The 14,122-nt window shown below is 40.3% G+C and overlaps 1 protein-coding gene across 1 annotated transcript; it reads right to left on the minus strand.

The window, feature by feature from the left end:
* Window positions 1-6,955: 6,955 nt before the first annotated feature.
* Window positions 6,956-12,750, minus strand: ptger4b (prostaglandin E receptor 4 (subtype EP4) b). The gene is made up of 2 exons (XM_041811728.1): window positions 11,659-12,750; window positions 6,956-8,466 (listed from the first exon to the last, which is right to left on the minus strand). Exons 1-2 carry the CDS (start codon window positions 12,436-12,438, stop codon window positions 7,912-7,914), a joined length of 1,335 nt encoding a protein of 444 aa, XP_041667662.1. The 5' UTR covers window positions 12,439-12,750; the 3' UTR covers window positions 6,956-7,911.
* Between the last annotated feature and the right edge of the window lie 1,372 nt (window positions 12,751-14,122).

The following is a 14,122-nucleotide window of genomic DNA, read 5'->3' on the forward strand; positions in this document are numbered from 1 at the left end:
TCCTCTTCAGGGATCCTTGTGCTCCCAGATCCTTCAGTTATCAGGGCCCTCTACTTTGGAGTCATCGAACTGTTGGGGTCCAAGAGGCAGTCTCAACCTTTAAGAGTAGGCCTAAAACGATCCTCTTTGATAAAGCTGATAGTCAGGACTGGCTCAGACCTGGACCAGTCCTTAGTTAGTCTGCTATAGGCTTATACTGCTGAGGGGGTCATGGCACACTGAGCTTCTCCTCCTCTCTCTCTATCTCTGTATGCATTTATATGATATTACTGAATATTACAGGCTGTCAGTCTTTAGGTTCTAGTTCTGTCTCTGTGGGTTCTTCCTGACCCTGACCAGCATAGATTCATCTGGATCTTAAACAGGGACAACCTGCTGCTATGGACCCACCTGAATCCAACTACTAAATCTATTTTTTTTAAATAATATTTTGTAATTCATATCCATTGGTATTATTATTTTTACAACTGTTATAATTACGATAAATAATGTCATTTTTACAAGTATCACTGTTATTGTTATTCTCATTTCTATTATTATAGTAACTATCATTACTATCAAATTACAGAAATTATATTTCTGGGATACTAATATTATTTTTAACAATACTTTTATATTATTATTATTATTTTTATCAAAAATATTATTATTTATGATGATGATGTTGATAATAATAATGATAATATAATATAATAATTATTATTATTGTTATAACTATTATCATTATAACTGTTATTATTGTTGTTTAAGATGATCATGATGACAATAATAATAAAAAATAATAATGTTATTATTTTTATATTATTATTTTTAATTTATGATGATGATGACAATATTATTATTATTATTATTATTATTATTATTATTATTATTGTTTATGATGATGATGACATTAATAATAATGATAATAATAATTCATATTTTTATTATTATTATTGTTATAATTATTATTATTTCTGATGATGATGACAATAATGACAACAATAATAAAATTAATAATAATAAAAATGTGATTATTTCACCCAATCACACTCCGAGTTTTTTTCAAAGCCTTTGCCTTTTCTCAAACATTTCTTATTGAAGCTTTCCCAGATGGATGCGTGAAACACATCCATCTGGCGTGTCAGGTTAGTCTGGCCCTCTCTCTTTGTTAAGTGACTTGAGATGCCCTCAATTATAAGTTGGTGCTATACAAACAATGATTCATTGATTGATTGATTGATTAATTATTATCTTCATTGTGAAAGCTATTCTATCTTTAGATTATGTGAATGATAAGACCATACAAGCTGTTCTTATTTTTATACATAAAGTTTAGACTGAGCAGTTTGACTGGATTAGAGCTATTTCATCAGAGCTATGATTAAATGAACTGCAAACATAAAAACATTCTTAACAAGAAAGACAGAAGCTTGCCTGCTTAAATCTGTAGACATACAGAAGGAAAGCTGATGGTCTGGTCCCAGTCAGCTTTATGAGCTAGATTTTTATTGGTTGAGTAAAAACAAATTTTAAACCAACTAAAAACTAAAAATCAGCGGTAACTTTTTGTTATTTTAGGATGAATGTAGAACTGTTTTATGAAATCAGTATCACACCTGGGATTATGATGTTATCCTCAGCATCTTTAGATTATCTTCATGTTGCTCCTTTAATCCCAGCTGTGCTGATATTCAGCAACACTCCCTTTAATGCTATGCTGCTTAAATATCCTACATTTCCTGGAATTCCCCATCCCTCCTTCCTACATTCCTGTGCTCCATCCCAAACACTTACTGCTCTTTGAATGACATCTTTTAGTAGCTGACTGTTTTCACAGACTCTCATACTGGGGTTAAATGCTGCATTTGCTGCTCTGGTTTACTGGTGTTAAATGATGAGGTCAGAAAAGATGTTTCCAATCATTTTTCCTTTCCTCCTCTGTTTAAGCCCTATAAAACTGTTATGTCAATCACTGTTTCCTGCCTCCTGAGAGATTTTGCAGCTTTAACAGATTCTTCAGTCAGAGGTCAGCGCTCACTATGATGGTATAAAGTTCCCAGAGGATGGCTGGAGTGATCCCGGAAGGCTCTGGACAGCAGCCATGTTGGATTTGGACGTTTTCAAGGGTGAAGAGAGCATCTGAGGGTGAGTGGGCCTGTCACTTCACTGACTTTTGGTTCAGAGGGATATGTTTTATCAATCAGAGGGGAGAAAGAGGAACAATGCTAAATGGAACTGATACTGATGTCAGCCAGGATGTGTAAAGCTTTATCTGAACCCATATCTGGTTTCCACAGAGATGCATTAAAGAGTTTGCAGCACTTGTATATGCATAACTCTTCATCTACAAGGGAAAAAACGCTCAAATATGGCTGATAATAATGCACATACGGCAAAGATTTATGGAGACTGTGTTCAGATGAAACAGAGACTCAAGTTCCTGCACATTCTGCACGTTTGTTGTGATAACAAACCTCCAGAGAGTGGCCAAATAGAAGATGATGGGCACAACCAGGACTCTCCCAAGAAGGACCTCAGTAAGAGATGATGGGCACAACCAGGACTCTCCCAAGAAGGACCTCAGTAAGAGAGGAGACCAAGAACCTGATGGGACAAAGTTCCAGGACGAAAGCCATCACTGCGGCCCTCCACTGATCTGGGCTTTATGGCAGAGAGGCTAGGCAGAAGCCACACTGAGTCCAAACCTCTCCTCTGTGCAAAACACATAAAAGTCTGCTTGGCTTTCAGATGGAGTTGTTTTGCAAACTGCAATCAGGCTTTCACGTGTCGTGCACTGAAGAGAGGTTCTTTTCCAGTTTGGCTGGGTGACCAGCTCAACGGAGAGTCCTGGTTGTGCCAAACTTATTCCATTAGAAAAATTATGGAGGCTTCAGTGCAAAAGAGCTTTTTTGTAGCCTTCTGCAGATCTGTGCCCATCAACAGTCCTGTATCTGAGCTCTGCAGGCACACTGAAAAAAGTTACATCGGATAAAAAAAATCACTCTAATTGGTTATGGATAATATTTTTTGTTTTGCTCAAACAAACAAAAAAAAAGATTGATTTAATCTCATTAAATCGAAAAGTTAACATTGACATAAAATTGAACTTTGAGTTACCATAAAGATCATATACTGAGTTAAGTTTCTGCTTTGGAATAAACCACCTAAAACACTTCACTTCTCCATCCATTTATTTTCTACACCTCTTATCCCTGTCGTTTGGAGCTGGAGCTGATCCCCCCTTTGGTGGTGGGAGAAAGAGTGAGGAAGCAGCGCTCACAACTGTGCTACTGTGCAGCCCCTCTCCAATACTGTTAAAGGGATACTTAAACATTTTGGCAAATTCGCCCATTGCCATAATCCCCATGGTCTTACTAATAGGTTTGTTACCTTTAGTTGTCGGTGCAAGCTATTTTTAGATCAACGCTGCCGAGTTAGGAGCTGCTCAGCTAATGCTATGGTGTCTTATGGTATTCCAGCTTTCCCTCATCAAACTCATCAAATACACAATCCAACAACTCCAAAACGCTCTCGTGGACAAGTTGTGACCTGCACATTCACCACGCTATAAAACAACAATGTATAATTATGTAACATTACGACACATGAAGCAAATACTCAGAACTATTTCTTGAGTAAACCACTGGGCGGAGTGACACAGTGCAGCAGCCATGTCTGGAATGTGGTTCCAGCTTTGCATTTAGCTTTAAAACATCTCCGTCTCGTATCGTTCCATGTTTATTTCATAGCGTGGTGAATGTGCAGGTGACAACTTGTCCACGAGAGCGTTTTGGAGTTGCTGGATTGTGTATTTGATGAGTTTGATGAGGGAAAGCCAGAATACCGCAAGACTCCATAGCGTTAGCTGAGTAGCTCCTAACTCAGCAGCGCCGATCTAAAAATACACAACTAAAGGTAACAAACCTATTAGTAAGACTATAGGGATTATGGCAATGGGCAAATTTACTAAAATGTTTAAGTATCCCTTTAAAGGCAATCAACTTAGCCCAAGACAGATTTCATTAGTTTGACCTGAGTTTATATATTTTCTCTCGCTATAGGCCAAAAAACTTTGGAACAACTTTAAAAAACTGCTTCAGTTGCTAACAAGCAATTGAATTAAGTTCTTTAAATTCAAGTTAAACATTTTGAACATCTACCTTGGTATTAGACAAGACTGTTTGAGTTCACAAAGGTTTTGTCCTTTATTGCATGCTGAAGCAATATAATGGCAGACGGCAGCACCCAACAGGGAACCATTTGATGTGATGTCATAGGGTGGCGTGACAGGAAGACCATCCATTTCAAATGAAAAACATACTACTACTACTACTACTACCACTAGGTCGTCCTCAGACGAGCCCTCCATCTTCGCTTCCAGTCATCTTGGTTCTCCATACATCTAGCCAGCTCGTCAGTACTTTGCGCTCATATGTCTTTCTTGAGTACTTCCACGTATGTTATTGTGGGACGGCCTCATCACCGGCACCCGTGTATTGGTTCCCATAGCACCAATTTGCTGGCTGGCAGTTCCCGATGTCTTTGACAGTGTCCTGCTAGTCTCATCCTCCTGGCAGCTATTTTCTCCCTCACCCTTGGTGTTACTTTATACAGATTCCTCTGGTAACATGTTCACTCCTGCTGATGTTAAGTACTGCACGTAACATCCTGGTGTAACACCCGTCTAGAGACTTCTGCAGGGTAGGTTTCAGGGTCCAGCACTCGCTGCCATACAGGAGAACAGACTCCACCATTGCATAGAAGAAGCTGAAAAACATTATGAAGTTAAACAGGAAGATCATCTTTAGAGCAGGGGTTCTCAAACTTTTTGGGGCTAGGGACTGCTTACAGGGCAAAACATTTTGCAGGACCCCCACATAATCCTCACACTGATTAAACATGTTAATTGCCAATTTCATTGCCCTTTTGTTGGAAAAAAATGTTTGTTCTTTTGTCCTTTAACTCTGCATGCTTTGTTATCATCATATTTGCATCATATTTTTTCAGTTTAGCCTGTTTATTACCTGATGAAGTGGACGTGCTTAAATATTTATCCATTGTTGCTAGCTGGACCTGCACACCAAATGCATCCTGAGCAAAGTGACTGATGCATAACGAGTGATAGATTTACATAATATGTCACAATTATATCTGAGTTTTTATTGGCCCAAAGCTGACTTATGCAGGAGTCACTGGTTTAGTGTGGTTGTTTTATGGTGCTGTGGTCCCTATATATATTTATTTGCTTTTTTAATCACATGGCATTACTTTAATAATTTATTTTGAATTATTTTGCGGACCCCCAAGCTTTGGCTCGTGGACCCCAGTTTGAGAACCACTGCTTTAGAGCCATCAGATGATCTGGCCTTTGCTGACTTTTGTTGGAAGGGGGTTCAAGTTCAAGTGTTGTTGCAAATTCTTCTCAGTTTTACTTCTTTACTTTCTTTTAATTTGCACAAAATTCTAAAATTCTATTTTTACTTTGTCATGATGGGGTTCTAGGTGTAGATGAGAGAAAATATATGAGAATAACATTTTTTTTTCTTTTCAACTGTGGCATCAGGCTGCTAACATTGCAAAGCAGATGGATATGCCCGTTTCCGTGTTTCTCATTGGTGAATCCGTCTTGCAAAGCTCCCATCTGAACCGTTTGGGTGTGGTTAGAAAGTGACAGGACCAATCAGCGTCAAGGGGCAGTACTTTCAGGCGCGGCAGAGTCCTGACATAAGCAAGCAGCAACAAGAGGCTGGTGCAATTATGGCGGAAGAGATTAGCGTGGACTAGTGGTGGGAGTATTGATACTAAAGTATTGCTATATCAATATTCACCAAGTACTCTTTAGGTATCGATCCCTTTAGCAAAGTATCGATACCAAATGAGTACTATAAAATACGTCTCACCACCGCTTCTCCGCCGAATGCCTCCCTGCCTCCCTGCCTCTCTCTCTTCCAGACTGTTTTGGCTTTACTGCCAGTCCGTGTCACGTGAATTTGGAGACCAATCAAACATGCCTTACCTGCTCGTCCGTGTCACATGGCTTTAAGGACCAATCAGACATGTTGATCCTGCCGTACCATGGGACTTTGAGGACCAATCATTAATGAGTAACAGATTTCAGCAACTCCACTCGCTCTCATATGAAGTCATTTTATAGTCTGTGATGTGAACCTGGCTGTCTTTCTCACTCACTGTGGTCCCTTAGTAAATGTCAAAATTGTAAGAAGACATTAAAAAAACACTGACTTGCATTTCTAACATTTTTGTTTCAAATTAGTGGGTATAGATGGTTAATATAGCCCTTCTATGTAAATTTTGAAAAAGAAAAGAAATTGGTTATGTTGTGGATATTTTCTATATAAAAGTCTGTGGTATGATTATAGTTTTTTTTTTTTTTTACCTGCTAAAACATTTTGATTTAACTGAAGTTTCTCCCTAAATGAATTTCAGAATGACCTGCATACGCCTTTTTAACTGCCTGAAATGTGTAACTTTTGAAAGTTTGTGTCCAATATTTTAGTCTTTCTTCAAAAGTATTGGTATCAGTATTAGTATCGATGAAATTACATCAAAAAGTATTAGTTTCATATCGAATTAAAAAAACCTCTCTAGCGTGGGCGCTGCTAAAGCTCCAGCTTTATCAGAACTTGATGAAAATTTGTTGCTCAGATTGGCCCATAAAGACGTGACAGAATGTTCATCCAGTCACCCTCCAAGTTTTTTTCAAAGGCTCTGCTCTTTCCAAACCCTTAGTATTGAAGGTTTTCCAGTGGGATGTATGAAACAAATCCATCTGGCGTGTCAGGTTATCAGGCTGCAAAATGACAAAAAATTTATCCTAAGCTTAATATCAAATACATCATTTTAATGCATACTTATTTAACACTTTTGCATTTATCTGTTTCTTTTTGCATAAAAATGACACACAGTTGCATTTTTAGATGAATATTCACAATCTTTTATTTTAAGTTTTGTCATGAATTTGGTACAGCACTCACAAAAGTGCACACTTTTTCTGGTAAATTTGACACCGATTTTTGCTCCAACAAAAAACACATTAGCATATTACGTTCATATCAAGTTACATAGCAACTACAGTATGAATGGAGTTTAACACCAGGAAATGATCTGTTCAAACAAAAGGCAAGGCCTCAGTTAAACCTCACTGAGCTCATTTAATTCTCCCTATAAGCGCTGACGTATGATTAGATGAGAGTACATTAAGAGAATGTCTTTAAAAGTAATGACCCGAAACTAGCAGATGAACACATTACCCTCTGGGAGATCCTTTAACATCCTGCTTTGTCCGTACGCTGGAAAAGCCGGAGTATAGCTGCCTTTTATTTTGAAATGCAGGGGGTGGCATGCTCCTAGCTTTGATGTCAGAGCTGCCCCGTCAGCCAACTTGACCTAATTATTTGCAAATGTTTCTATGTACCCGAAACAAACACGCGAAGAACAACAACATTCTGAACATTTCATCACGTACCGATTCAGCATGGCTCCAGACCAGTGTGGACCTTCTCACAGAGAAGAATAAGAGAATAAATTAACGTTATGGTTCACATTTTAACATGAATTCTTTACAGTCAGTGTGCAGCTGTCAAAGTGCTACAAAGGAAACAATACAGACAATCTAGCAGTGGTTTTAGAAAGTGCAACAATAAGGCTCCTCTGCAGCATCGTATTGTTCTGAGTAGTTAGTAAAGTCTTGATTGTATGACAATTTACAGATGTGTGATTGCAGAGGATTAACACATTAAAGTGGTCTTTAAATCACTTTAGCAGTCCACAGATATCCATGCTTTAATGAATGGAGTATTCAGTCATCAGATGCTTGTCCATTAGTCTTTGCAGTGTGATCATTAGCTTCCATATCTGCCTAGAGACATTTTTATTACAGTGATGAATGCTTTCAGAGTTCATGCACGGTTATATACATTTCTCCAGTGTGTTTGCCGTCTCGTCTGTAAAAGTCACATGCAAAGCCGGGTCCTTGCTGCACACTGGCAGCTCTTCCAGCGTCCTTTCTGATTTTCTGTCCTCTAAATCAGTCTGCAAAAGCCCCGTCTGAGGTTCTTCCCCCTCCTGGGGACCCTGTGAATCTTGCGCCTCTGCTCTAAACGACCCCAACCTTCCAGAGCCGTTTCCCTCAGATGGGTACAGGAAAGTCTGCGAGGTGGTCACGATTTCCGGTAATTCCCGTGACACCAGCGATGGAGAGTCCCTGGAGACGATGGAGGAGGAGAGGCGTCCGTCGGTGCAGCAGAACTGCCCGCCGTTCCTCCGTCCCCGCCCGCCCATTTTGCAGAACAGGCATTTGATTTTCTCCATCAGCGTGAGAACGACCGTCTTTCTGAGCAGGATGTAGATCCAAGGGTCCAAGATGGGGTTTACAGAAGCCATGCGGATCGCCAGCAGGTCTTTGTTCAACCCTAAAGGCTCTTCTTTCTGGTTCAGGTACAGCTGGTTCACGAAGATCCTCAACTGGAAGAGAAACCAGACAAATGTTTGACTGCGTGATTCTGTATTCACATAAAGGAGCACTCAACAACATTCTCAAATGCAGAGATGATTCCAAAAAGCCTAGACATGTCATCATTCATTTAACGAGAGCAGAATAATGTTTATTTTCCAGTCTTTAAAAGGGGCTTGGCTCAATCTAACTTCTGTGCAACCGCAGCAGGGTAGAAATGGAGAGAAGCCAACAAAAACAGTAAGATTATTCTCCATCATTTATCTTTAGAGCGCCTTTGGGCTTCCCCAACGTCTAATCAATAGGCATGTGCATTCTTTAACAAAGAGAGTCGAAAAGGCCCTGATTGTGTTTGACATTTGTCATTGATGGAGGAGGTTAAGGGGTAGTTTCACATATTTTAAAATCAATATCCATATTCTTCTCCTTATACAGGCTGTTTGTTGGTGGAACGATGTTCAAAGGTTACCTCTTACGTCTCAATTTGACTTCAACTGAACTTTGGAGTTACTTTTTGCAGATTGAAGGCTAATAATTTTCTTTCCAAACGCTTAAATTTAAAGATTTGTTTTGCAATAATCTTTCTTTATTTCCCATGAGATCCCTGCACCAAAAACTGCCAGTGGCTGCGCTCTTTTGATGCGATTCCAAACCAGTGAACTTATCTTTTATTTGATCATTGCAGCCCAGTACATGCGGGAAGGTCTGCATGACAGATGGGGGGATCTCACGGTCTCTGACGAGTGCAGAAAAGAAGCCGCTCTCAAGGACTGTTTACAAAATACGCACGAGAGTTGACACAAATCCTTTCTAGTACTTATTTTTTATGATATGCCAATGCTTAAAGTACGCACACAGGGAGTGATCACTGTCTTCCATGTGCCGCAGAGAAATGCGTCATCAGACGACAAACACCCAAAACTGGAACATAAAGTTCAAGTGGCATGTTTTAATGATTATTAAGCCCCCTTGAAGACAGGGGTGTAGCACAGGGGGGAAAAGGGTACTTATTACCGGGGCCCTAAGTAGGAAGGGGCCCTTGAGAGGCCCACAATAAAAGTGTGATTTTATTTACTTTTTGCATTTAGTGTCATTATTGAATGAAAAGTGACTAAATGTATCAGTCAACAGACTGAAATTTGTGTCAAACAGAGCAGCGTTGCTCAACCCTGCTCAACCAAAGAGCCAGACTGTTGAAAAATACCTTTGCAAGAGCCATAATCTAAGTGGTGAAAGTGGCAAAAGTGGGTTGAAGTGGCAATATAAATAAAATAAAGGGGGCAAAATGGTCAAAAAGCACCCAAAAATGTGTGAAAAGGGGCAAAATTGGCATAACAAGCCAAATACTGAGTGAAAAGTAACAAAAATGGGGAAGAAAATGTGGCAAAAAAGGACAGGAAGTGGTAAATGTGGGTGAGAAGTGACAAAAAATGTGTTACAGGAGGCAAAAACATGACAAAAAATGAGTGGAAAGTGACTTAAATGGGCAAAAGGCAGCCAAGGGTGAGAGAGTGGGCAAAAAACAGCAAAGAGTGGCAAAAATTTGGGGGGAAAAAAGTGGCATTTAATGGCAAATGGCAGCTTTAATGGGTGAAAAGTGGCAAAAATGGGAAAAAAATTGCAAATAGTAAAAAGCAGCATAAAAGAGCCAAAAACTGGACAAAAGAAGTGACAAAAGTGGGCTTAACCCTTTCCCTACTGAGCCAGCGCTGTGTTTTATATATCCAGAGTATTATTACAGTAACTGTCAAAGTTTGTCTGATCAGAAAAATTCGAAGGGGGTTGGAAAGCTGAGCACTGTGGGCATGCGCACATATATGGTTCATTACGGTACTCACAACCATATGACGTGGGCATTCATAGCGAAACGCCAGGGGAATCGCGAGACCGCTACACAGATTCTCAACACTGTAACTCCCCGAAAGTTTGCTCAATCTAAAAAATTCCAACGCCGACAGAGAGCTGAGAATCTGTGCTTTCTGGCAATATATGATGTGTGGTATATACATTACAGTAATGTCGAACAGCACCACGAAAATGGCAGCTTTAGCATAAGACCAGTGAGAAAGGAGAGTGAAGAAAGCAAGTAAAAGCGAGCGAGAGTGGTGTTTTGTTTTCAAAAAATAGCGTTAGATAGTGGCATTTGTGCGTGTCTGTCATGTGCAATAACAATATGTTAGTTGAGAATGTTGAGAATGCATTTTTCCACCTTTATTTGCACTAATTGTCGCCTATGTATATAGTTATCTTTGCACACCCAGAGCCCTAGACTCAAGAAATGACTGGTGATTGTTCTAAACATGTATAGGTTCACATTTCAAATGTCAAATCAAAACTTCATGAGCAATAACAAAATTTCTTCTCATAAAAGCCATGAAAAACAAATACGTATTTGTGTTTTTCTTCTTTTAAACTGCTGACAACTCCATATAACGTGCAATAATCATTAACCAGATGTTGAAAAGCTCTCAGACTTAGGGCATTTCCTCTCTATTTTACAGCCATAATAACAAATTATGTCCAAATCACCATTTTTAGACTCAGTAGGTAAAGGGTTAAAGCAGTAAAAAATGATTAAAAGGGGAAAATGCTAATAAAGGCAATGAAAATATACAGACAAATTTAAATGTTGACAATTAAATCCAACTGTGTAAGTGTGGGAAACAAACTGATTAGTGTGACTTGCAATGGATAATTTCTGAGGTCAAAGTTTCCCTTTTTTTAAGGTTTTCTGGGGAATAATATTTCAAATGAAGACATAAAAGAGCCACAGGTTGAGTATCACTGAAACAGACTAAAATACAATATCCCAATATATACAATCCCTTAAATGGTACAGTCCAGCACTGCAAAATACTGAAAGAAAATTTAGTAAAAATTATGCTCATAAATGGGGAAATTATAGTTCAAAAATACAGAAAAATGCAGAGATATCTGTAAACATTTGTTGCTTGCCAAGCCGGTTAAGGGGGGCCCTGTGTAATATTCTTTCTAGGGGCCCTAAATCCCTCGCTACGCCCCTGCTTGAAGGTTTGTTTGTGTCATTTGGCAAACTTGTTTGGGTGATTTGGACGCACAGTCATCTAAACGAGATGTTCCTTCGTGACTTTTATTGAATTTTGGCGCGTTTTCTCTCTGAAGCAACTTTTACGCATGCACAGTCTCGGTTTAAAGCGTGACTGGAGAATGACTCCAGTACTTACCACTAAAGGTATGGAGCAGATGAGAACCACAGCGGAGGTAGCAATAAGCAGAATGACCATCTGGATCTCTGCAGCAGCTAAACGTCCAAAACTCCGCCTGCGCCTCAGCTCCGCGATGCGTCTGTGGTCCGTGCCCAAAGACGTGCGCCGGATGAAGCGCTTGTGCATCAGGATCAGAGCTCCACACACCATTATGTTGCATATGACTGTGGCGAGAACAATGACTGAGTTGACACCTGCGTACATCAGGTTGAATGTCTCCACTGTCGTGTCGTTGTTCTGCCAGTCTATGAAGCACCAGGTCCCCGGCTTCTGCCTCTTCACCTGTCCGATCCCCATGCTGGGCATCGCGCAGAACACAATGTTGGAGATGTAAATGCCAAAAAGAGTCAGCGCAGCTACTCTCTGGTTGATATACTGGTTGTAGAAATACGCGTGGTTGATGGCCAAGAATCTCTCCACTGACATCGCGAACACGATGTTGAGCTGCACCAAGAAGAAGAAGAGCAGGATGAAGCCGGAGTACTGGCACAGCGAATCCCCGCCCGGCCACGCGCCCTTCATGTAGGTGGCGATGGTGACGGGGCTGGCCAGCAGGGTGCCCAGGAGGTCCGTCACCGCCAGGCCACATATCAGAGTGTAAAAAGTGGTCTCTTTTTGTTCTTTCCGAGAAATCCTCAGAACCACGATAGCGATTACATTCCCCACCACCCCGAAAATGAACATGATCGCCGGGATGGTGGGCGGCTGGAATCTCCCCGTGGCTGCCGTGGAGTTCATATCTGCAGGGATTCCTCTCTTCTTTTACAGATTCACACCAAGCAGAGGTTCCTTTTTCTCCTCTGAAGCTGTGACACTTTTCATTAATGCGCCTTGGCGATGCTCTCCAGAAACAAACCAATCCATTGTTTCCAAAATGTCCCTTTTACGCACAGAGATTTTGCTCTTTAATCATCACAATTCTCAATGAAAACACAAAAATCCACTCAGCAAAGGAGGTGAATCTGACCGTTTTGAATGCAAATGATGCTCCGAGATTGTAAGCAACGCTTCACCTTGTTGTTACTATCACGACTGACAGGGAAGTCTCCTTTTCATGGGGCCACTGAAGGCAGCTCCTCCTCTGCGCTTCATTTAAATACTGAGACACCGCTGTGCACACAGGAGAGCACACACACAATCCTCTCATCTGCGTGTGTGTGTTACACTTCTTTTCTTCCAGTGAAGTCTCCTGAAGTTGTTTACAGCTCTTATCCCCACGTGCGTCACCTTTCGTTGACATCAGCACAGTCATGTCTATAGTCTAGAAAAACCAGATCGATGCATCTGGGCACCAACGGAGGTAGAAGCATCTCAGAGGTGTTAGGAATCAAAGCTAAGGGGATATTTTCTCTGACTTCTACCCCATTTCATACTGCCTCTACCTCACAACGTTTGAACTGTATCCCAGTTTATCCCTGGGAAAAGGCTTCTTAATTATTGGCCAGTTTATTCTCTGCTGTGGTCAAAATTCAGTACGTGACCCTCATTTTTTTCTGGCTCTTCATACAAACATTCAAGCCTGTTTTTGATTTTTATAATCATCCTGTAAAAGTGCTGCAAATAATTGTATACTTCTTAAAAGGCATGGGACAGGTCAAGGCCGTATTTGGTCAAATTTTCGTCCCAGAATTTTATGATCAGCTCACTTTAGTTCAAAAAATTGTATTTGAGATATATGATGTTTTACCCTTTTATTGATTTTATAAATCAATAATGATAAATATAAATCAGTTTTTTTTTTTTACAAAAACTCTATTATCAAAGTGAATAAAGATTTCTACAACATAATGTCAAATAAATGACTGCATAGATATTCACCCCCTTCAAAGTGACTGACCTAATTCAACTGAGGTCCAGCCAGTTGGTGGAATGGGGATCACATGAGTGCAGTAAATGTGTCTCTGGAAGGTCCAATCACCGGTTAGTTAGTATGGTGTAGCTACCGTTACACCATGAAGACAAAAGAACACGTTATTGCAAAGTCTGTCAAGGGATGAATACAAACTGACTGAACATCCCCCAGAGTTCAGTTAAATCCATCATATGTAAATCCGCCTAGATCAGACCGTCCTCACAAACTGAGTGAGCGTGCAAGAAGGAGACTAGTGAGAGAGGCCACCAAGACACCTATGACTACTCTGAAGGAGTTCCAAGTTTCAGCAGCTGAGATGGGAGAGACTCTGCAGACAACAACTGTTGGCCGGGTTCTTCACCAGTCAGAACTTTATGGGAGAGTGGCAAAGAGAAAGACACTGTTGAAGAAAACTCAGATTCAGTGTGGACTTGACCTGACATGCCAGATGGATTTGTTTCACACAGGACGTAGCCGCTATTGAGCTGTGCATGTGCAGCTGAGGAATAACGTGAAACAGTACTCGATTTATGTCGTTTTTGAAAAGAAAACAACTCACTGCTGTTCTTT

The sequence above is a fragment of the Cheilinus undulatus genome, linkage group 17, assembly GCF_018320785.1.
Source record: "Cheilinus undulatus linkage group 17, ASM1832078v1, whole genome shotgun sequence".
NCBI classification, from domain to species: domain Eukaryota; kingdom Metazoa; phylum Chordata; class Actinopteri; order Labriformes; family Labridae; genus Cheilinus; species Cheilinus undulatus.